The following is a 23681-nucleotide window of genomic DNA, read 5'->3' as shown; positions in this document are numbered from 1 at the left end:
TTCGAACAGGATAGTAATGGAGACAAAAAATACAAACGTGGTTTGTCTTTGGCTCGATGCATGATCCATGAAGTAAATGCAGTTTCGCGTGGGTATCATCAAGTTTAGCAAGTTGCAAGTTTGGAAACCAGGCGTACAAACCTTGCATACATAGCCTGACTGCCTCATGACCAAGACATAAATCGTATCAAATCCAGATCGTAGTTTCTTAAATAAGGATTTATTACCTTATTTTTTGTTTAAGTCAGGGAATGCCTCATAGAAGTATGGACAGCCCACTCCGGATTAATTACACGGTACAGTGTAGATCGAAACGCGTAATGTAACCTGGGTCAACATTCGTGTCACCGGCAAAAAAAGAAATTTTAGCTGCAAAAACGTATTTCCCAATGGATGAGTATGATCAATTCGTGAGTTGTAGACGAAAAGATTCTCGGTCTTTGGCGTATTGTTCAGACGCCCCGGAGAAGCATTAAAGCTTGGGAATTTGCTCACAAACACAGAAAAATGAAAGCAACAAGTCACGTATTATACGTATTCAAATAAACATATATACGGGGATTCATTTGGCTAGGCCGTGAACGCAGGTAGGGTACTGCTCTAATATGAAATATTGCCGAGAATTCGTGAGGTGTATTGTGCAAATTCAGTCACTGAGCAATACTTTCGCGTGTTCACAAGTATTCGGATCTGAAGTAGTCGCCAGACCATTTTTCATCAAGTAGGAGGGTGTTCTCAACAAATTTGGCAACAAAAGAAGAAAAAAAACTGTTTTTCTTGGGCTTCCCACAGATCCATTTTGTAGTTGCAAATTGGATCTGTGGGAAGCCCAAGAGAAGCAGTTTGTGCTTCCGACGCAGCTTCTGGGGACCAAATCGATTTATTAAAAAAAATTGTATTCGAAGAAAGAATGCTTATCCTCACAAATTTATTTAGTGCCTCCAGGCACAAGTTGTCCGGTAGGGCGTCCCCTTGTATCATTGACGATGCGATTGATAGTTGATATAGCCACCGGTTAGACTATCTTTTAAATTAAATTAATGCCTATCGAAACTCGAAAAGGAAACAGAAAAAAACTGTATTTGAATTCCCCTGTGAAAGTCGTTACAAACGTATATCCACCAGTAAACTTCGAAAATCTAAAGCTCGCTTCCTTATAGCTTATCTGCCTCAAAAAGCTGTAAGGAAGCGTTTCTATCCGCCTTTCACCCCGCCTTCGACGCCTACATTGTTGGGTCACCCATCTGATGAAAATGAAGATCCGTACTGCTATGAAAAGGTACTCGTTAAACTATACAATAGAGTAATAATAGAAGCTTTTCATGTTGATTATTATCGAAAAAGTTGGAAGACGAAAGCGAAATCAGTGCAAGAACATTGACGTAGGTAACGTAATGACTCGTAGAAAATAACAAATATCACAACTACAGCTTACATCTCCATCGGGGTTGCCTCCTTTTCCGCCTCCGACTCCGAAGGCTGTTGCTGCTGCAGCGTCCTGGTCTGTTGTCCTGGTTGCAGCTGTTGCTGGCGCTGTTGGTCCTTGATAGTCTTCTTCTGCGCCTCCCCGAACGGCGTCTGCTGCCACATCGTCTCGAACTCGTCGGGCGTGCCGCTCGAGCAGATGGCTTCGTGCTGACCCTCGTCGTCGGGGCGCATGCGGTTCCACGTCGTGCGCAGCTTCTTGCCCTCGATCTGGCGCTCGTGCACCGCTTTCAGACGGCCCGTCGAGTCTTCGTAGCGGCGCCGCGAGCTTGTCACGCGCCGGCCCTTGTCGTCCACGATGGACGAGTTGCTGAACGTGTAGGACGAGAAGAGCGCGGCGGTACTGGCTGTCGGCATCGACATTGGAGCTGTCAGAGTTGTCGGACTGCTGCTTCTGCTTCTTGTTCGATGCCTTCGTGCTAGTGGTGACCTTGGCCTTGACGGTCTGTTTGTTCGGGTCGTTATCACGGGTTGGAGTCGGGTCGTGCGCTACGTTATCGGTCTCCTTTTCTGTCGGCTGTGTAGCGACCTCGCGGTGCTGCGTCGCCGGTCTCTGCTCGCGCAAAAGCACAGGCAGATCCCGGAAGAATTCGTCGTCGTCAACATTGCTGGGCGCCGCCAGCATCTCGCTGCCCATGTCGAAGGGGAAGCGCGAGCGGCTCATGAGGTTGCTCATGTGCTCGAGGTCCATCATGGACTGCTCCAGAGACGACAGGGGGTACCAGAAGCGCGGTCGGACGAGATCTCACGTGCTGAACATGGCTGGAGAGTTGGTATAGTTCGGGTTGGTAGTGTAGTTGAGCGGTATACTTAGCCTTGGCTTTGACGTTTGGTTGCTTGTTTGCTCGCTGTGTGCGGCTGCTGGCAACTTCAGAAATGACGTGGTAACAGTCGGAGTTAGCGGAGTCTTGCGATCTTCCACTTCAACGTAGCAGATAAAAAGGGTCTCGAAGGTTTTAGAAGGGGTCAGAATATTCGGTAGTAATCTATGACCAGAGAGCAGCAACAAAACAACCCATTTCTATTGGCCGAGCACTATTTTTGCGTACTCTCAAAATCTAGATGTGCGATTGTCAGATGCGACTGCATTCTAGAAGCGATGCTCATTCTAGAAGGGCTTGCCATATCAACGAATTTCAAGCAACGATGAAGTGGCGGAAGCTATCGGTAGTGGATAAGAAGAGCATCGAATTGAATGTATTAGCGAAGTTGCTGTAAAATCTGGTACCATTACAGTCTGTGCTATTCGTAAGGACGTAGCGGTCAATTCGGTAAGAGTAGCCGTTCTCTAAATGGTAGGTTCTTAAGAATCTTCTGATCGCAGGCTACCTTTGTTGGGGACTCTTTTACACGTGGGAACATTTATTCGACCAGGAGCGAAGTATTCGAACAGGATAGTAATGGAGACAAAAAATACAAACGTGGTTTGTCTTTGGCTCGATGCATGATCCATAAAGTAGATGCAGTTTCGCGTGGGTATCATCAAGTTTAGCAAGCTGGAAGTTTGGAAACCAAGCGTACCAGCCTTTTGGAACATAGCCTGAATGCCTCATGACCAGGAAATTTATCGTAACCAAATCCAGATCGTAGATTTTTATGAGGTTGGTTTATTTCTCTTACAAACGTATATCCACCAGTAAACTTCGTAAATTCAAAGCTCGCTTCCTTACAGTTTATCTGTCTCGAGCAGCTAAGTTGGGAAGACGAAAGCGAAATCAGTGCAAGAACATTGACGTAGGTAACGTTATTGACTCGTAGAAAATAACGATTTCACACTACAGTTTACCTCTCCTTCGGGGTTGCCTCCTTTTCCGCCTCCGACTCGGAAGGCTGTTGCTGCTGCAGCGTCTTGGTCTGTTGTCCTGGTTGCAGCTGTTGCTGCACTGTTGGTCCTTGATCGTCTTCTTCTGCGTCCTCCCCCAAACGGCGTCTGCTGCCACAGAGTCTCGAACTCGTCGGGCGTGCCGCTCGAGCAGATGGCTTCGTGCTGACCCTCGTCGTCGGGGTGCATGCGGTTCCACGTCGTACGCAGCTTCTTGCCCTCGATCTGTCGCTCGTGCACCGCTTTCAGACGGCCCGTCGAGTCTTCGTAGCGGCGCCGCGAACTTGTCACGCGCCGGCCCTTGTCGTCCACGATGGACGTGTTGCTGAACGTGTAGGACGAGAAGGCGCGGCGGTACTGGCTGTCGGCATCGACATTGGAGCTGTCAGAGTTGTCGGACTGCTGCTTCTGCTTCTTGTTCGATGCCTTCGTGCTAGTGGTGACCTTGGCCTTGACGGTCTGTTTGTTCGGGTCGTTATCACGGGTTGGAGTCGGGTCGTGCGCTACGTTATCGGTCTCCTTTTCTGTCGGCTGTGTAGCGACCTCGCGGTGCTGCGTCGTCGGTCTCTGCTCGCGCAAAAGCACAGGCAGATCCCGGAAGAATTCGTCGTCGTCAACATTGCTGGGCGCCGCCAGCATCTCGCTGCCCATGTCGAAGGGGAAGCGCGAGCGGCTCATGAGGTTGCTCATGTGTTCGAGGTCCATCATGGACTGCTCCAGAGACGACATGGGGTACCAGAAGCGCGGTCGGACGAGATCCCACGTGCTGAACATGGCTGGAAAGTTGGTATAGTTCGGGTTGGTAGTGTAGTTGAGCGGTATACGGTGGCTTGGTTAGCCTTGGTTTTGACGTTTGGTTGCTTGTTTGCACGCTGTAAGCAGTAGATGGCAAATTCAGAAATGACGTGGTAACGCAGTCGGAGTTAGCGGACTTCAACTTCAACGTAGCCGATAAAAAAGGGTCTCGAAAATTTTAGAAGTGGTCAGAATATTCGGTAGAAATCTATGACCAGCTAGAATTAATAAATTTGGCGGAGCAGCAACAAAACAACACATAAAATAGTGCTCGGCCAATATAAATTTTTATCGGCCGAGCACTATTTTTGCCTACTCTCAAAATCTAGATGTGCGATTGTCAGATGCGACTGCATTCTAGAAGCGATTGCTCATTCTAGAAGGGCTTGCCAAATCAACGAATTTCAAGCAACGATGAAGTGGCGGAAGCTATCGGTAGTGGATAAGAAGAGCATCGAATTGAATGTATTAGCGAAGTTGCTGTAAAATCTGGTACCATTACAGTCTGTGCTATTCGTAAGGACGTAGCGGTCAATTCGGTAAGAGTAGCCGTTCTCTAAATGATAGTTTTCGTAAGAATGTTCTTATCATAGGCTACCTTTGTTGGGGGCTCTTTTACACGTGGGAACATTTACTCGACCAGGAGCGAAGTATTCGAACAGGATAGTAATGGAGACAAAAAATACAAACTTGGTTTGTCTTTGGCTCGATGCATGATCCATAAAGTAGATGCAGTTTCGCGTGGGTATCATCAAGTTTAGCAAGCTGGAAGTTTGGAAACCAAGCGTACCAGCCTTTTGGAACATAGCCTGAATGCCTCATGACCAGGAAATTTATCGTAACCAAATCCAGATCGTAGATTTTTATGAGGTTGGTTTATTTCTCTTACAAACGTATATCCACCAGTAAACTTCGTAAATTCAAAGCTCGCTTCCTTACAGTTTATCTGTCTCGAGCAGCTAAGTTGGAAGACGAAAGCGAAATCAGTGCAAGAACATTGACGTAGGTAACGTAATGACTCGTAGAAAAAAACAAATATCACAACTACAGCTTACATCTCCATCGGGGTTGCCTCCTTTTCCGCCTCCGACTCCGAAGGCTGTTGCTGCTGCAGCGTCCTGGTCTGTTGTCCTGGTTGCAGCTGTTGCTGGCGCTGTTGGTCCTTGATAGTCTTCTTCTGCGCCTCCCCGAACGGCGTCTGCTGCCACATCGTCTCGAACTCGTCGGGCGTGCCGCTCGAGCAGATGGCTTCGTGCTGACCCTCGTCGTCGGGGCGCATGCGGTTCCACGTCGTGCGCAGCTTCTTGCCCTCGATCTGGCGCTCGTGCACCGCTTTCAGACGGCCCGTCGAGTCTTCGTAGCGGCGCCGCGAGCTTGTCACGCGCCGGCCCTTGTCGTCCACGATGGACGAGTTGCTGAACGTGTAGGACGAGAAGGGCCGGCGGTACTGGCTGTCGGCATCGACATTCGAGCTGTCAGAGCTGTCGGACTGCTGCTTCTGCTTCTTGTTCGATGCCTTCGTGCTAGTGGTGACCTTGGCCTTGACGGTCTGTTTGTTCGGGTCGTTATCACGGGTCGGAGTCGGGTCGTGCGCTACGTTATCGGTCTCCTTTTCTGTCGGCTGTGTAGCGACCTCGCGGTGCTGCGTCGTCGGTCTCTGCTCGCGCAAAAGCACAGGCAGATCCCGGAAGAATTCGTCGTCGTCAACATTGCTGGGCGCCGCCAGCATCTCGTTGCCCATGTCGAAGGGGAAGCGCGAGCGGCTCATGAGGTTGCTCATGTGCTCGAGGTCCATCATGGACTGCTCCAGAGACGACATGGGGTACCAGAAGCGCGGTCGGACGAGATCCCACGTGCTGAACATGGCTGGAGAGTTGGTATAGTTCGGGTTGGTAGTGTAGTTGAGCGGTATACGGTGGCTTGGTTAGCCTTGGTTTTGACGTTTGGTTGCTTGTTTGCACGCTGTAAGCAGTAGATGGCAAATTCAGAAATGACGTGGTAACGCAGTCGGAGTTAGCGGACTTCAACTTCAACGTAGCCGATAAAAAAGGGTCTCGAAAATTTTAGAAGTGGTCAGAATATTCGGTAGAAATCTATGACCAGCTAGAATTAATAAATTTGGCGGAGCAGCAACAAAACAACACATAAAATAGTGCTCGGCCAATAGAAATTTTTATCGGCCGAGCACTATTTTTGCCTACTCTCAAAATCTAGATGTGCGATTGTCAGATGCGACTGCATTCTAGAAGCGATTGCTCATTCTAGAAGGGCTTGCCAAATCAACGAATTTCAAGCAACGATGAAGTGGCGGAAAGCTATCGGTAGTGGATAAGAAGAGCATCGAATTGAATGTATTAGCGAAGTTGCTGTAAAATCTGGTACCATTACAGTCTGTGCTATTCGTAAGGACGTAGCGGTCAATTCGGTAAGAGTAGCCGTTCTCTAAATGATAGTTTTCGTAAGAATGTTCTTATCATAGGCTACCTTTGTTGGGGGCTCTTTTACACGTGGGAACATTTACTCGACCAGGAGCGAAGTATTCGAACCGGATAGTAATGGAGACAAAAAATACAAACGTGGTTTGTCTTTGGCTCGATGCATGATCCATAAAGTAGATGCAGTTTCGCGTGGGTATCATCAAGTTTAGCAAGCTGGAAGTTTGGAAACCAAGCGTACCAGCCTTTTGGAACATAGCCTGAATGCCTCATGACCAGGAAATTTATCGTAACCAAATCCAGATCGTAGATTTTTATGAGGTTGGTTTATTTCTCTTACAAACGTATATCCACCAGTAAACTTCGTAAATTCAAAGCTCGCTTCCTTACAGTTTATGTGTCTCGAGAAGCTAAGTTGGACGACGAAAGCGAAATCAGTGCAATAACATTGACGTAAGTAACGTAATGACTCGTAGGAAATAACAAATATCACAACTACAGCTTACTCCTCCATCGGGGTTGCCTCCTTTTCCGCCTCCGACTCCGAAGGCTGTTGCTGCTGCAGCGTCCTGGTCTGTTGTCCTGGTTGCAGCTGTTGCTGGCGCTGTTGGTCCTTGATAGTCTTCTTCTGCGCCTCGCCAAACGGCGTCTGCTGCCACAGAGTCTCGAACTCGTCGGGCGTGCCGCTCGAGCAGATGGCTTCGTGCTGACCCTCGTCGTCGGGGTGCATGCGGTTCCACGTCGTACGCAGCTTCTTGCCCTCGATCTGTCGCTCGTGCACCGCTTTCAGACGGCCCGTCGAGTCTTCGTAGCGGCGCCGCGAACTTGTCACGCGCTGGCCCTTGTCGTCCACGATGGACGAGTTGCTGAACGTGTAGGACGAGAAGGCGCGGCGGTACTGGCTGTCGGCATCGACATTCGAGCTGTCAGAGTTGTCGGACTGCTGCTTCTGCTCCTTGATCGATGCCTTCGTGCTAGTGGTGACCTTGGCCTTGACGGTCTGTTTGTTCGGGTCGTTATCACGGGGTCGGAGTCCGGTCGTGCGCTACGTTATCGGTCTCCTTTTCTGTCGGCTGTGTAGCGACCTCGCGGTGCTGCGTCGACGGTCTCCGCTCGCGCAAGAGCACAGGCAGATCCCGGAAGAATTCGTCGTCGTCAACATTTCTGGGCGCCGCCAGCATCTCGCTCCCCATGTCGAAGGGGAAGCGCGAGCGGTTCATGAGGTTGCTCATGTGCTCGAGGTCCATCATGGACTGGACATGGGGTACCAGAAGCGCGGTCGGACGAGATCCCACGTGCTGAACATGGCTGGAAAGTTGGTATAGCTCGTGTTGGTAGTGTAGTGGGAGCTGTGAACGGCGGCTTGGTTAGCCTTGGTTTTGACGTTTGGTTGCTTGTTTGCTCGCTGTGTGCAGTAGCTGGCAAATTCAGAAATGACGTGGTAACACAGTCGGAGTTAGCGGAGTCTTGCGATCTTCCACTTCAGCGTAGCCGATAAAAAAGGGTCTCGAAGGTTTTAGAAGTGGTCAGAATATTCGGTAGAAATCTATGACCAGCTAGAATTAATATATTTGGCAGAACAGCAACAAAACAACCCATTTCTATTGGCCGAGCACTATTTTTGCCAGCTCTCAAAAAACTAGATGCGCGATTGTCAGATGCGACTGCATTCTAGAAGCGATTGCTCATTCTAGAAGGGCTTGCCAAATCAACGAATGTCAAGCAACGATGAAGTGGCGGAAGCTATCGGAAGTAGAAAAGGAGAGCCTCAACTTGAATGCATTAGGTAAAATCTGGTACCATTACAGTCTGTGCTATTCGTAAGGCTTAGCGGTCAATTCGGTAAGAGTAGCCGTTCTCTAAATGATATTTTTCGTAAGGATGTTCTTATCATAGGCTACCTTTGTTGGGGGCTCTTTTACACGTGGGAACATTTACTCGACCAGGAGCGAAGTATTCGAACAGGATAGTAATGGAGACAAAAAATACAAACTTGGTTTGTCTTTGGCTCGATGCATGATCCATAAAGTAGATGCAGTTTCGCGTGGGTATCATCAAGTTTAGCAAGCTGGAAGTTTGGAAACCAAGCGTACCAGCCTTTTGGAACATAGCCTGAATGCCTCATGACCAGGAAATTTATCGTAACCAAATCCAGATCGTAGATTTTTATGAGGTTGCTTTATTTCTCTTACAAACGTATATCCACCAGTAAACTTCGTAAATTCAAAGCTCGCTTCCTTACAGTTTATCTGTCTCGAGAAGCTAAGTTGGAAGACGAAAGCGAAATCAGTGCAAGAACATTGACGTAGGTAACGTAATGACTCGTAGAAAAAAACAAATATCACAACTACAGCTTACATCTCCATCGGGGTTGCCTCCTTTTCCGCCTCCGACTCCGAAGGCTGTTGCTGCTGCAGCGTCCTGGTCTGTTGTCCTGGTTGCAGCTGCTGCTGGCGCTGTTGGTCCTTGATAGTCTTCTTCTGTGCCTCCCCGAACGGCGTCTGCTGCCACAGAGTCTCGAACTCGTCGGGCGTGCCGCTCGAGCAGATGGCTTCGTGCTGACCCTCGTCGTCGGGGTGCATGCGGTTCCACGTCGTACGCAGCTTCTTGCCCTCGATCTGTCGCTCGTGCACCGCTTTCAGACGGCCCGTCGAGTCTTCGTAGCGGCGCCGCGAACTTGTCACGCGCCGGCCCTTGTCGTCCACGATGGACGTGTTGCTGAACGTGTAGGACGAGAAGGCGCGGCGGTACTGGCTGTCGGCATCGACATTGGAGCTGTCAGAGTTGTCGGACTGCTGCTTCTGCTTCTTGTTCGATGCCTTCGTGCTAGTGGTGACCTTGGCCTTGACGGTCTGTTTGTTCGGGTCGTTATCACGGGTTGGAGTCGGGTCGTGCGCTACGTTATCGGTCTCCTTTTCTGTCGGCTGTGTAGCGACCTCGCGGTGCTGCGTCGTCGGTCTCTGCTCGCGCAAAAGCACAGGCAGATCCCGGAAGAATTCGTCGTCGTCAACATTGCTGGGCGCCGCCAGCATCTCGCTGCCCATGTCGAAGGGGAAGCGCGAGCGGCTCATGAGGTTGCTCATGTGTTCGAGGTCCATCATGGACTGCTCCAGAGACGACATGGGGTACCAGAAGCGCGGTCGGACGAGATCCCACGTGCTGAACATGGCTGGAAAGTTGGTATAGCTCGTGTTGGTAGTGTAGTGGGAGCTGTGAACGGCGGCTTGGTTAGCCTTGGTTTTGACGTTTGGTTGCTTGTTTGCTCGCTGTGTGCAGTAGCTGGCAAATTCAGAAATGACGTGGTAACACAGTCGGAGTTAGCGGAGTCTTGCGATCTTCCACTTCAACGTAGCCGATAAAAAAGGGTCTCGAAGGTTTTAGAAGTGGTCAGAATATTCGGTAGAAATCTATGACCAGCTAGAATTAATAAATTTGGCAGAGCAGCAGCAAAACACATTTCTATTGCCCGAGAACTATTTTTGCCAGCTCTCAAAAAGCTAGATGCGCGATTGTCAGATGCGACTGCATTCTAGAAGCGATTGCTCATTCTAGAAGGGCTTGCCAAATCAACGAATGTCAAGCAACGATGAAGTGGCGGAAGCTATCGGTAGTGGATAAGAAGAGCATCGAATTGAATGTATTAGCGAAGTTGCTGTAAAATCTGGTACCATTACAGTATGTGCTATTCGTAAGGACGTAGCGGTCAATTCGGTAAGAGTAGCCGTTCTCTAAATGGTAGGTTCTTAAGAATCTTCTGATCGCAGGCTACCTTTGTTGGGGACTCTTTTACACGTGGGAACATTTACTCGACCAGGAGCGAAGTATTCGAACAGGAGAGACAAAAAATACAAACGTGGTTTGTCTTTGGCTCGATGCATGATCCATGAAGTAGATGCAGTTTCGCGAGGGTATCATCAAGTTTAGCAAGTTGCACGTTTGGAAACCAGGCGTACAAACCTTGCATACATAGCCTGACTGCCTCATGACCAAGACATAAATCGTATCAAATCCAGATCGTAGTTTCTTATATAAGGATCTATTACCTTATTTTTTGTTTATACTGGGAATGCCTCATAGAAGTATGGACAGCCCACTCCGGATTAATTTCACGTTACAGTGTAGATCGAAACGCGTAATGTAACCTGGGTCAACATTCGTGTCACCGGCAAAAAAAGAAATTCTAGCTGCAAAAACGTATTTCTCAATGGATGAGTATGATCAATTCGTGATTTGTTGACGAAAAGATTCTCGGTCTTTGGCGTATTGTTCAGACGCCCCGGAGAAGCAGTACAGCTCGGGCATTTGCTAACAATCACAGAAAAATGAAAGCAAAAAGTCACGTATTGTACGTTTTCAAATAAACATATATACGGGGATTCATTTGGTTAGGCCGTGAACGCAGGTAGGGTACTGCTCTAATATGAAATATTGCCGAGAATTCGTGAGGTGTATTGTGCAAATTCAGTCACTGAGCAATACTTTCGCGTGTTCACAAGTATTCGGATCTGAAGCAGTCGCCAGACCATTTTTCATCAAGTAGGAGGGTGTTCTCAACAAATTTGGCAACAAAAGAAAAAAAGAGACAGTTGCAAAATGGATCTGCGGGAAGCCCAAGAAAAGCAGTTTGTGCTTCCGACGCAGCTTCTGGGGACCGGATAGATTTATTTAAAAAAATTGTATTCGAAGAAAGAATGCTTATCCTCACAAATTTATTTAGTGCCTCCAGGCACAAGTTGTCCGGTAGGGCGTCCCCTTGTATCATTGACGATGCGATTGATAGTTGATATAGCCACCGGTTAGACTATCTTTTAACTTAAATTTATGCCTATCGAAACTCGAAAAGGAAACAGAATAAAACTGTATTTGAATTCTCCTGTGAAAGTCGCAGACGACCTAGTTTCTCTTACAAACGTATATCCACCAGTAAACTTCGTAAATCCAAAGCTCGCTTCCTTACAGCTTATCTGCCTCGAGAAGCTGTAAGGAAGCGTTTCGATCCACGTAAGCAATGAAGAACCGTACCGCTATGCAAAGGTACTCGTTAAACTAAACAGTAGAGTAATAATAGAAGCTTTTCATGCTGTTTATTATCGAAAAAGTTGGACGACGAAAGCGAAATCAGTGCAATAACATTGACGTAAGTAACGTAATGACTTGTAGGAAATAACAAAAATCACAGCTACAGCTTACTCCTCCATCGGAATAGCCTTCTTTTCCGCCTCGGACTCCGAAGGCTGGTGCTGCTGCAGCGCCTTGGTCTGTTGTCCTGGTTGCAGCTGCTGCTGGCGCTGTTGGTCCTTGATAGTCTTCTTCTGTGCCTCCCCGAACGGCGTCTGCTGCCACAGAGTCTCGAACTCGTCGGGCGTGCCGCTCGAGCAGATGGCTTCGTGCTGACCCTCGTCGTCGGGGTGCATGCGGTTCCACGTCGTACGCAGCTTCTTGCCCTCGATCTGTCGCTCGTGCACCGCTTTCAGACGGCCCGTCGAGTCTTCGTAGCGGCGCCGCGAGCTTGTCACGCGCCGCCCCTTGTCGCCCACGATGGACGAGTTGCTGAACGTGTAGGACGAGAAGGCGCGGCAGTACTGGCTGTCGGCATCGACATTTGAGCTGTCAGAGTTGTCGGACTGCTGCTTCTGCTTCTTGTTCGATGCCTTCGTGTTAGTGGTGGTCTTGGCCTTGACGGTCTGTTTGGTCGGGTCATTCTCACGGGTCGAAGTCGAGCCACCTGCAACTTTTTCGGTCTCCTTTTCTGGCGGCTGTGTAGCGACCTGCGTCGCCGGTCTCCTCCCGTGTATTTCCAGAGAAATTGGCGCTCTCCAATTTAATACAAACAGTTCTTTAAACTGATCTGGCTTCTGTCAAATATGATACATATTATATCCACTCAAGCGCATCATCACTAAGCAGCAGCATGTCCTTCTTCGGATTCGGCAAGAGCAAGGAGCCTGAGCTCACCTCCTCCTCCTCCTCGGATTCGTACTCGTACGAAGAACCCACGTACGACTACAACGCGTCAGCGGTATCGTCGTCTTTTGACTCTCCATCGTCTGCGCCGCCGTCATCCCTTGGTGGTGCGTCTACTGGCGCCGCAGAAATGCAGCAGCTGCTGATGGAAGAGCAGCAACGCGCGCTGATCCAACAGGCTATCTCGAAGATCACGGCTCTGGCCTGGGGGAAGTGCAGTGCTACCAAGCCGGACTCGCAGCTCTCGTCCAAGGAGAAGGACTGTATTAAGAACGTGACGCTCGCTTACCTGGACACGAGCATGTTCGTTGTGCACCGCCTCAACAAATCCGGCAGCACTTGAGTAAGGACATAGCAACCAAAGCAACCCTAGCAGTGCTAGCGCCTTACGAGGATCCAGTAATAAACGACCAGCACCAGGACGTTCATATAACTCTTTACTAAGCAGGGCGTGTAGTTAAGAGGTTAACTCTACGGTATTCTACGGTGGGTAGTCGTGTCTGCTTTGCTTGCTGTTGCATTCCAGCGACTCTATCTATGCGTATATTGGGTTTTCCTCCTTGCTAGTGTGAGAGCGACCGCAGCTTCCGTACACGAACAGTGGAACATTGCCGTAGGGCCCGACGTCGTAGCGCTCATCAGGAGTGAGTCGCGTACTCCCCACGTGTTACAGATGATGCGCACGTCCTTATTGGTCTGGCTCAGCAGTTTAGTGAACTTAGGGGTCAGCTGATCCAACGCGTCGGGCAGTAGGTATGTCACGATATAGCACAGATTGTAGTGATACCAGATTTTATAATAACTTCGCTCGTACATTTAAGTCGAGGCTCTCCTTTTCTACTACCGATAGCTTTCCGCCACTCCATCGTTGCTTGACATTCGTTGATTTTGCAAGCCCTTCTAGAATGAGCAATAACTTCTAAATTGCACTTGCATCTGACAACCGCGCGTCGAGATTTTTTAAATTTGGCAAAAATTGCTCTTGACCAATAGAAATGGGTTGTTTTGCTGCTGTTCTGTCAAATATAATAATTCCAGCTGGTCATAGATTTCTACCGAAAATTCTGACCACTTCTAAAACCTTCGAGACCCTTTTTATCGACTTTGACGCAAGACTCCGCTAACTCCGACTGTGCTACCACGTCATTTCTGAATTTGCCAGCAACCGCACACAGCGAGCAAACAAGCAACCAAACGTCAAAACCAAGGCTAACCAAGCCACCGTATACCGCTCAACTACACTACCAACCCGAACTATACCAACTCTCCAGCCATGTTCAGCACGTGGGATCTCGTCCGACCGCGCTTATGGTATCCCATGTCGTCTCTGGAGCAGTCCATGATGGACCTCGAGCACATGAGCAACCTCATGAGCCGCTCGCGCTTCCCCTTCGACATGGGCAGCGAGATGCTGGCGGCGCGCAGCAATGTTGACGACGACGAATTCTTCCGGGATCTGCCTGTGCTTTTGCGCGAGCAGAGACCGGCGACGCAGCACCGCGAGGTCGCTACACAGCCGACAGAAAAGGAGACCGATAACGTAGCGCACGACCCGACTCCGACCCGTGATAACGACCCGAACAAACAGACCGTCAAGGCCAAGGTCACCACTAGCACAAAGGCATCGAAACAGTGTCAGATTCCAAGGACAATGAACCATTTTCCCCTTACGAATGGGTTGACGATCATATTTTAGTGGAACCCGACGAAGGTGATAGGTTACAGTTAGCCGAAGCAACACTTCGTCACGCTATGTTAGCCGCTCTTGGACCTCGCTCAATCAATGAGGCAAAATTCTCAGCCTGGAGCTCTGAGATAGTGGCGCTCGGGTTATTGTGGAACACCGTGCGGCGTACGGTATCAATCCCTAACGACAAAATATCTAAAGCACACCGACGCGTACAAGCGATACTTCATCGAGGCACGGCTACGAAAACAGAATTTTACCAGGTCCTCGGGTCTCTTCGACACGTAGCTACATGCTTGCGAACTGCTAAACCATTTTATCAACGGATTCAATCTCAATGCAACGCAGTGCCACGATTTGGCAAAACACGTCTGTCCGGTGGCACAACAGCCGATTTGCGGTGGTTCGACCAAATCCTTATACATGGCTGCCTAGCAGAGCTACCGTTGACGATATTCGGAATATGGAGACGATTGCGCCTCACGTTGAGTTGTATATGGATGCGTCCGACGTTGGATTGGCCGTGCTTGATCCTGCGGCTAATGCATTTATTCAGATACAATTTGATGACAAAGAACTATTGATGATTGACGAGCTACACAAATCTGGATTTTCTATCAATGTCCGTGAGCATTTGTGTATTGCTCTTACGTTATGGACTTGGGGTGCGAAATGGTGTCGATTAGCCAAAGGGAAGCTTCTCCTTATAAAATGTTGGAGTGACAATACTTCCGCTGTTGCGTGGTGCAACAAGCTGCATTCTCGGAACTCATTCAGCCAAGAAATTAATAGGTGCTTGGTCTGGCCGAAGTGTACTTTAATTTACGTGTATCCGCCGACCATATCCCAGGATCGACGAATTGGATGGCGGATGCAGCTTCACGAGCTTGGATCGAACCTCATTTAACCAGATGGACTAACTTTTCTTCTGGCTGGACACAGAGCACAGTGCCGCTGCAATGCAGAAGACTCTACATGAACTTCTCGAACAGCTTCAATCCTGTTCATTGGCCGCGTCGTCGGCATCGCAGTACAACAGTACATGGCGACAATGGTGTAAATGGTGCAAGTTGCTTAACTTCCCGAGATGGCTACCCGAAAGCCCACGAAAACATTTTTACCAACTCGCCTTATTCGCTATTCACTGCTGGAACTATGGATGGGGACACACAGGATCAGGGAATTCTGCCGGCACCGTACTCTCGAAAGTTAGCCATATCTCGTGGCATCATCGACGGATGCTCGGTTTCAGCGTCGCACTCTTACCAGGACACCAACTTGCAATCACTGGCATGCGGAGGAAGGACAAACCTCGTAACCCAAAATCTCCTGTCACAACCGATATCCTCAAGAAACTCCACGGGCTCCTCAATTTCAAGTCCGCCCAGCACCGAGTCATTTGGGCGGCTTCGGTGCTGGGTTTCTTCTTTCTTCTCAGAAGATCGAAGTATTTAGCCCAAGGAGCAAAAGTGTTGCCGTATGCAATACAGCGGTCAGATATTTCATTTGTGGATTCCGACGAGAGACCGACTGATAATCTACACGAGGTGGTGGCAGTAGTGATTACATTCCGCGGAAGTAAGTCCGACCAGTTTGGCGATGGAAGCAGTCGTAGACTGGAGCGTTCAGGGTATCAATGGTGCTGTCCAGTTTTAGCAGCATGGAATCTTGTTCGGCATCACAAGTCACTCGGTGCTGCAGAAAATACTCTATTGTGCAAGATTAATGTGGCTACAAATATGCAAGTCAAAGATGTCGTAAAGGCGCTCAAATGCGCTGCAAGCCAGGCGGGTTACAATCCAGAAAGTTTTGGGTCTCACTCACTGCGCAGTGGAGGTGCAACCGCACTCTTTAATGCTGGATTTGATAGTTTGGCGGTCAAGTTATTTGGAAGGTTGAAGTCTGACGCTGTGGAGCGTTATACCCGCATTGGGGGACGGCTAACATCGCGAATGGCAAAAGACATGATGAAGAAGCCTGCCTTGTAGCGAGCTTTGGGGCATCCTCCACGCCACACCCTGGCCGCGGAGGCGCAACAATACATGCTTCTTAATGTGTGCCAAGTTGGCACAACCCCCCCCCCCCCCCGAATCGATGGCGACGACAACTGAAAAGAAATTCTAGCTGCAACAACGTATGTCTCAATGGATCAGATCCACGTAAACAATGAAGAACCGTACCGCTATGCAAAAGTACTCGTTAAACTAAACAGTAGAGTAATAGTAGAAGCTTTTCATTCTGTTTATTATCGAAAAAGTTGGACGACGAAAGCGAAATCAGTGCAATAACATTGACGTAGGTAACATAATGACTTGTAGGAATTAACAAAAACTACAGCTACAGCTTACTCCTCCATTGGCGTTGCCTCCTTTTCCGCATCCGACTCCGAAGGCTGGTGCTGCTGCAGCGTCTTGGTCTGTTGTCCTGGTTGCAGCTGCTGCTGGCGCTGTTGGTCCTTGATTGTCTTCTTCTGCGCCTCCCCGAACGGCGTCTGCTGCCACAGAGTCTCGAACTCGTCGGGCGTGCCGCTCGAGCAGATGGCTTCGTGCCGACCCTCGGTGTCGGGGCTCATGCGGCTCCACGTCGTGCTCAGCTTGTTGCCCTCGATCTGGTCGTGCGCAGCTTGTTGCCCTCGATCTGTCGCTCGTGCACCGCTTTCAGACGGCCCGTCGAGTCTTCGTAGCGGCGTCGCGAGCTTGTCACGCGCCGGCCCTTGTCGTCCACGATGGACGAGTTGCTGAACGTGTAGGACGAGAAGGCGCGGCGGTACTGGCTGTCGGCATCGACATTCGAGCTGTCAGAGTTGTTGGACACTGACGCAGGTGAATTTGAGCCCATGAGCCATGATATTGCCCGGCCAAATATCGCGTAGCATGGCGGCGACCTCGACCACCCAAACGGAGCTGCCAGATCGATAATAATAATTTCTAGCTCCTTGATAAAGGCTGCCATACGGAAAACCTGGTTAGCTCGGGTACGTAAATGCCGAAAAACACCCTTCACATCGCCTGAAAGCATCATAATTCTCTCCGTGCAACCGCATGTAGTAAAGTACTCAATTCGCCTTGCAATAATCGCGACCGACTCATAGCGCACTTTTGGAATCGAATCCGCTACCAACGCGGAATTTACCGAGTCGTTCTTCGGAAATGATAAGTCATGAATAGTGCGAACTTCCTCGTTCGGATCTACACGCTTCTTTACCACAGCCCCCAAAGGACTGCAGATAATTTCAGGCCATCGGTCGAGGATATCGGCCTCCACAACCATATACTGACCAGAGTCTTGGCCTTCGCGAATTGACCTGACCACCGCGCGCAAATAACGACGACACGAACCGTGATTCTTAGGAGGTGGACGATTCTTCATCGGTCCTTGACGCCACTGTACATCGATGCCGACCTCTGCAATTTTAATTAGGTCATCGAGATGTGGATAACCTCTGAGTACGCGACGTAGTCGTTCTGGGTCAATTGCTTTGTTCGGCCTTCTGTCATTGTCGCGTTCGCCACGGATAAATTGTGTTGCTTCTTCGACACTCATGTTGCGTGTGCGAACCAAATGGGACAGCGACTTACACGCTACATTGTCGATCTCGTACGGCGAAATCTTGAGCTGTTTTGCGCGGACAAATCCCATTCCACGATGTGTAATTGATATTCGGGCTTCATCGGCGAGTAATTCTTCCTCCAATGCGTGTTTGATTTTCTGTGCCGACATCAACGATAGACCAAACTGTCTACCGTTAATATGTGGAGGCATTTGGTGCTGTATGCCACGGACTGATGACACTTCGTTGTAACAAGGTCTTGACCGGCAACCGCTTGTACCCTTTTTCGCCGTCTCTACCGGTGTTGCTTGTCCGGCCTTACAAAGCGATCTCTCGGGACAGGAAACCATGCCAATCGTGCTCTTTGCTTCAATAGTTGGATGTCTACAAGGCCTCTGGTGACTAGTACTTGTATCTCGCTTAAGTATCTCGTTCTGGGGTAAAGTGGATTCTCCGTGACCCGCTACTTTGAGACAGCGTACTTTGTCACCCTTGCTCTTTGCTGACACCATCGTTTTACCAATTTTGCATTGCTTGCTCTCTGATACTGCGTTGACGCTAGCAGTCCTCTTTGGGTGCAGACTTGATAATACCTTGTCCGATGCAGTCTTGTGGGACACGTCCACCGCAGTGAATCGGTCGTTACTCAACACACCATTCACTTGGGTAGCGTCCGAGTTAAGGCGTGAGCATACCGATTTCTGCTGCTTCTCAGGTCGATTTCGGGCCGCTGCCACGAACTTGAGCTGCAAAGATGGCCGTACTGCCCCGCTGATCTTGGATAGTCATAATTGTCGGTGCTCCTCCTTCAAGCCACCAAATCGTCTAGTGATCTCTTCTTTCACGCAGGCCGGCAGCTTATTTGGAGCAAAATGACCATGATCACTGGGGCACGCGCCATTTGCGTCGGGTGCACAGCCTGCCTTTGAAAGGTAACGCATACACAGACTCTTAGCCTTGCCCGAGCCTGGCTCGGTTTGTACTGGAAGTTGGCCCAGCACGTCCCTCGATATCCAACCGAGACGCCTTTTTCCGTCCTGCCGAGGAGTAAACTGGTAAGTTGGTGCGCGCTTCTTCCCCCTGTTCAACCTTCATCCGTTAATCTCTCGTTTTTGATCTCGCTGACGTGTTGATGTACTTTCACGAACATCAGATCCCTCAGAAGCCTATCATCCGTTGAGCAGCGTCTTATCACTTGCTAAGTCACCATCACTTTCTGCAACACTTCTAAAGTCCTCTAAAACATCGTTTACCCAGTAAACAAGTGTCGACAGCTCTTTTTGACTCCAGCTAACTCTCATGAGTGTTTCTTCTATGAACTCAACGATGTGTTCGACCAGTTTGATCAGCTCTGAGCAGCAGTATTCTCGGCAATACGTGAGGAGCACTCTTGCTGCTTCTACCACATCCTCTATGCGCGAAGCAGGAGTAGCTGTAGCGAACTCCGCCGTCGCCAACAGGTTGCCAAAGTTTGATCCTCCACTTTCTAACCACGACATCCTCTCGTCCTCTGACAGTCGGGCGAAGTGACGAATTGACAACCCACCAGAACCAAATTGAATATCATATGCCCGAGTGCAGACACCCGGTAGCGCCTTAAACTTCACAAATTCGGACCGAACCATACCTTTGACAAATATAGTAGCAGGCTTACCTTTATGCTTTTCTGATGTCACTCGCTCATGTACCTCCTGTTAATCATCTCGTGGAGCAAATGCGTACTTTGATGCTACGGTCACTCTTTTCCGCGGAGGCGGCTGCCCAATCATCTCAGAACTCGTGCTCACTTGAGTCCTCGGAACCATTTGAGACTGTCTGTTGACTTGTCTAATAGCTAGAAACCGCTCCAGTAGCTCGGGGTCATCGCTGAGTTTCTCGACAATGAGTGCATCTTGGTCTATCGCTGTGCGACGTCGCTTTGCCTCATGAACACCATCATTCGACGGGCTAACCGGCTGTCGGGAACGCTTTGGTCGTTCTGGCCGCGTAGTGACTTGAACCGTACCCTCACGAATCGGCTCCGATTGGTCTTGGGGAGTATCATCGCCGTCGATAAAAGGATCGAAAAGCTCACTTCCTTCTCTTTCCTCGCCATCACCACCACCAATCGGTGATTGTGACTGAGGCGGGCAGCAAAACGCCTGCCCCACAGTTGGTGGCACCGGTGTCACTCCTCCATTGACATAATACGCAAAGTCAAGGGCGTGTTGCAGCGCAAACTCGGTCTGTTGACCCGTTGAAGGGTCGGTCCACTTACAGACCTTCGTTGCACTGGGATAGTTAGCTTCTGCCATTAAGCCTTCTAATATAGCCGGTATCTGGTTAGAGCCCACGATATCTCGTCCGAGTACTCGGTCTAGAACAGTGTTCTCGACAGCCTCGATTTCGCGCGCGCTCCATTCATCACTGTCAAATTGAATATGTTCCAATAGAAGGGCTATAATCGGTGCTACGACCGACACTGCCTTCCATTCAGCGGTGAACTGCTGTCCGTCGGATAGAATCGACAGCTGATCGCCTTCGGCTTCTACCACTCGACCGTAGTAAACATGATCAGAGCCCTTTACAGCAACTGCACGTCGCATGAGTGAATGATTTCTTGCCCTGTTCACCTCGCTGGCCGTCACCACGTGTGTTTCCGCAACTGCCCGACTTACACTTCCTTCCCCCCCCCTTCGAGACTATGAAAGGTTACTGTATCTGCCTCGACTCGAACGACCTTCGCGTAGAATGGTGCGTCAAAACCTGTTTCAATGGTTTCAGGCATCAAATGCAGGTAGGATCGAGCTGCAAGGCGAACCATTCTCCGGAGTGCTGGAGGCTGAAGGGTGGAAGAAAGAGGGCTTAAGCGTGATAAGAAAATTCTGAAACTAACTACGGCCGCTCGCTCCTACGTTGGTTTCATCTTTTGCTACCTCAACTCAAAAGCTATTTTTACCCGTTGCTTGAAAATTCCCATTTTTTGCCGGTGACACGAATGTTCACCTAGGTTACATTACGCGCTTCGATCTACACTGTACCGTGGAATTAATCCGGGGTGGGCTGCTCATACTTCTATGAGGCATTCCCAGTATAAACAAAAAGTAAGGTAATACATCCTTAAATAAAAAAAACTACGATCTGGATTTGATTACGATTTATGTCTTGGTCATGAGGTAGTCAGGCTATGTTCCAAAAGGTTGGTACGTTTGGTTTCAAAACTTGCAGCTTGCTAAACTTGATGATACCCACGCGAAACTGCATCTACTTCATGGATCATGCATCGAGCCAAAGACAAACCAAGTTTGTATTTTTTGTCTCCATTACTATCCGGTTCGAATACTTCGCTCCTGGTCGAGTAAATGTTCCCACGTGTAAAAGAGCCCCCAACAAAGGTAGCCTACGATAAGAACATTGTTACGAAACATATCATTTAGAGAGCGGCTACTCTTACCGAATCGACCGCTACGTCCTTACGAATAGCACAGACTGTAATGGTACCAGATTTTACAGCACCTTCGCTAATACATTCAATTCGATGCTCTTCTTATCCACTACCGATAGCTTCCGCCACTTCATCGTTGCTTGAAATTCGTTGATTTGGCAAGCCCTTCTAGAATGAGTAATCGCTTCTAGAATGCAGTCGCATCTGACAATCGCACATCTAGATTTTGAGAGTAGGCAAAAATAGTGCTCGGCCGATAAAAATTTCTATTGGCCGAGCACTATTTTATGTGTTGTTTTGTTGCTGCTCCGCCAAATTTATTAATTCTAGCTGGTCATAGATTTCTACCGAATATTCTGACCACTTCTAAAATTTTCGAGACCCTTTTTTATCGGCTACGTTGAAGTTGAAGTCCGCTAACTCCGACTGCGTTACCACGTCATTTCTGAATTTGCCATCTACTGCTTACAGCGTGCAAACAAGCAACCAAACGTCAAAACCAAGGCTAACCAAGCCACCGTATACCGCTCAACTACACTACCAACCCGAACTATACCAACTCTCCAGCCATGTTCAGCACGTGGGATCTCGTCCGACCGCGCTTCTGGTACCCCATGTCGTCTCTGGAGCAGTCCATGATGGACCTCGAGCACATGAGCAACCTCATGAGCCGCTCGCGCATTCCCCTTCGACATGGGCAACGAGATGCTGGCGGCGCCCCAGCAATGTTGACGACGACGAATTATTCCGGAATCTGCCTGTGCTTTTGCGCGAGCAGAGACCGACGACGCAGCACCGCGAGGTCGCTACACAGCCGACAGAAAAAGAAGACCGATAACGTAGCGCACGACCCGACTCCGACCCGTGATAACGACCCGAACAAACAGACCGTCAAGGCCAAGGTCACCACTAGCACGAAGGCATCGAACAAGAAGCAGAAGCAGCAGTCCGACAGCTCTGACAGCTCGAATGTCGATGCCGACAGCCAGTACCGCCGCGCCTTCTCGTCCTACACGTTCAGCAACTCGTCCATCGTGGACGACAAGGGCCAGCACGTGACAAGCTCGCGGCGCCGCTACGAAGACTCGACGGGCCGTCTGAAAGCGGTGCACGAGCGCCAGATCGAGGGCAAGAAGCTGCGCACGACGTGGAACCGCATGCGCCCCGACGACGAGGGTCAGCACGAAGCCATCTGCTCGAGCGGCACGCCCGACGAGTTCGAGACGATGTGGCAGCAGACGCCGTTCGGGGAGGCGCAGAAGAAGACTATCAAGGACCAACAGCGCCAGCAACAGCTGCAACCAGGACAACAGACCAGGACGCTGCAGCAGCAACAGCCTTCGGAGTCGGAGGCGGAAAAGGAGGCAACCCCGATGGAGATGTAAGCTGTAGTTGTGATATTTGTTATTTCCTACGAGTCATTAACGTTACCTACGTCAATATTCTTGCACTGATTTCGCTTTCGTCGTCCAACTTTTTCGATAATAAACAGAATGAAAAAAGCTTCTATTATTACTCTACTGTACATGTATAGTTTAACGAGTACTTTTGCACAGCAGTACGGTTCTTCATTGTTTACGTGGATCGAAACGCTTCCTTACAGCTTCTCGAGACAAATAAACTGTAAGGAAGCGAGCTTTAAATTTACGAAGTTTACTGGTGGATATACGTTTGTAAGAGAAACTAGGTCGTCTGCGACTTTCACAGGGGAATTCAAATACAGTTTTTTTCTGTTTCCTTTTCAAGTTTCGATAGGCATAAATTTAAGTTAAAAGATAGTCTAACCTGTGTCTATATCAACTATCAATTCATCAATGATACAAGGGGACGCCATACCGGACAACTTGTGCCTGGATTCACTGGATAAATTTGTGAGGATAAGCATTCTTTCTTCGGAATACAATTTCTTAAATAAATCTATCCGGTCCCCAGAAGCTGCGTCGGAAGCACAAACTGCTTTTCTTGGGCTTCCCTCAGTTCCATTTTTCAACTATTTTTTATTTCTTTTGTTGCCAAATTTGTTGAGAACAACCTCCTACTTGATGAAAAATGGTCTGGCGACTGCTTCAGATCCGAATACTTGTGAACACGCGAAAGTATTGCTCAGTGACTGAATTTGCACAATACACCTCAGGAATTCTCGGTGGCAGTGAGCAATATTTCATATTAGAGCAGTACGCTACCTGCCTTCACGGCCTAACCAAATGACCCACATTTGACCCCCCGTATGTATGCTTATTTAAAAACATACAATACGTGACTTTTTGTTTTCATTTTTCTGTGTTTGTGAGCAAATGCCCGAGCTTTTATGCCTCTCCGGGGCGTCTGAACAATACGCCAAAGACCGAGAATCTTTTTGTCAACAACTCACGAATTTATCATACTCATCCATTGAGAAATACGTTTTAGCAACTAGAATTTCTTTTTTTGCCGGTGACACGAATGTTCACCCAGGTTACATTACGCGTTTTCAATCTACACAGTACCGTCGAATTAATCCGGGGTGGGCTGTCCATACT

The 23681-nt window shown here is 49.1% G+C and overlaps 8 protein-coding genes across 8 annotated transcripts; 3 read left to right on the top strand and 5 right to left on the bottom strand.

Moving 5' to 3' along the window:
• Positions 1-1431: 1431 nt before the first annotated feature.
• Positions 1432-2346, bottom strand: PITG_10374 (uncharacterized protein; the record flags this gene model as incomplete). The annotated part of the gene is made up of 2 exons (XM_002902132.1): positions 1432-1733; positions 1762-2346. 2 exons carry the CDS (start codon positions 2177-2179, stop codon positions 1432-1434), a joined length of 720 nt encoding a protein of 239 aa, XP_002902178.1.
• An 805-nt stretch (positions 2347-3151) lies between these two features.
• Positions 3152-4081, bottom strand: PITG_10373 (uncharacterized protein; the record flags this gene model as incomplete). The annotated part of the gene is made up of 2 exons (XM_002902131.1): positions 3152-3175; positions 3272-4081. The coding sequence occupies 2 exons, from the start codon at positions 4079-4081 to the stop codon at positions 3152-3154; spliced, it is 834 nt and encodes a 277-aa protein (XP_002902177.1).
• A 425-nt stretch (positions 4082-4506) lies between these two features.
• PITG_10372 (uncharacterized protein) lies at positions 4507-6053 on the bottom strand (the record flags this gene model as incomplete). The annotated part of the gene is made up of 2 exons (XM_002902130.1): positions 4507-4531; positions 5158-6053. 2 exons carry the CDS (start codon positions 5964-5966, stop codon positions 4507-4509), a joined length of 834 nt encoding a protein of 277 aa, XP_002902176.1.
• Positions 6054-7039: 986 nt separating this feature from the next.
• Positions 7040-7787, bottom strand: PITG_10371 (uncharacterized protein; the record flags this gene model as incomplete). The annotated part of the gene is made up of 2 exons (XM_002902129.1): positions 7040-7537; positions 7587-7787. The coding sequence occupies 2 exons, from the start codon at positions 7785-7787 to the stop codon at positions 7040-7042; spliced, it is 699 nt and encodes a 232-aa protein (XP_002902175.1).
• Positions 7788-8891: 1104 nt separating this feature from the next.
• On the bottom strand, positions 8892-10422 carry PITG_10370 (uncharacterized protein; the record flags this gene model as incomplete). The annotated part of the gene is made up of 2 exons (XM_002902128.1): positions 8892-9816; positions 10391-10422. The coding sequence occupies 2 exons, from the start codon at positions 10420-10422 to the stop codon at positions 8892-8894; spliced, it is 957 nt and encodes a 318-aa protein (XP_002902174.1).
• A 2026-nt stretch (positions 10423-12448) lies between these two features.
• On the top strand, positions 12449-12844 carry PITG_10369 (Mitochondrial Protein Translocase (MPT) Family; the record flags this gene model as incomplete). The annotated part of the gene is made up of 1 exon (XM_002902127.1): positions 12449-12844. One exon carries the CDS (start codon positions 12449-12451, stop codon positions 12842-12844), a length of 396 nt encoding a protein of 131 aa, XP_002902173.1.
• Positions 12845-13819: 975 nt separating this feature from the next.
• On the top strand, positions 13820-14197 carry PITG_10368 (uncharacterized protein; the record flags this gene model as incomplete). Its single annotated transcript, XM_002902126.1, has 1 exon — positions 13820-14197. The coding sequence occupies one exon, from the start codon at positions 13820-13822 to the stop codon at positions 14195-14197; it is 378 nt and encodes a 125-aa protein (XP_002902172.1).
• Positions 14198-21731: 7534 nt separating this feature from the next.
• PITG_10366 (uncharacterized protein) lies at positions 21732-22605 on the top strand (the record flags this gene model as incomplete). Its single annotated transcript, XM_002902125.1, has 1 exon — positions 21732-22605. The coding sequence occupies one exon, from the start codon at positions 21732-21734 to the stop codon at positions 22545-22547; it is 816 nt and encodes a 271-aa protein (XP_002902171.1).
• Between the last annotated feature and the right edge of the window lie 1076 nt (positions 22606-23681).

The sequence above is a fragment of the Phytophthora infestans genome, genomic scaffold (genome assembly GCF_000142945.1).
Source record: "Phytophthora infestans T30-4 supercont1.18 genomic scaffold, whole genome shotgun sequence".
In the NCBI taxonomy this organism is placed as follows: domain Eukaryota; phylum Oomycota; class Peronosporomycetes; order Peronosporales; family Peronosporaceae; genus Phytophthora; species Phytophthora infestans.
The sequence above is the reverse complement of the archived record's forward strand: the minus strand, read 5'-3'. Positions and strand labels throughout refer to the sequence as shown.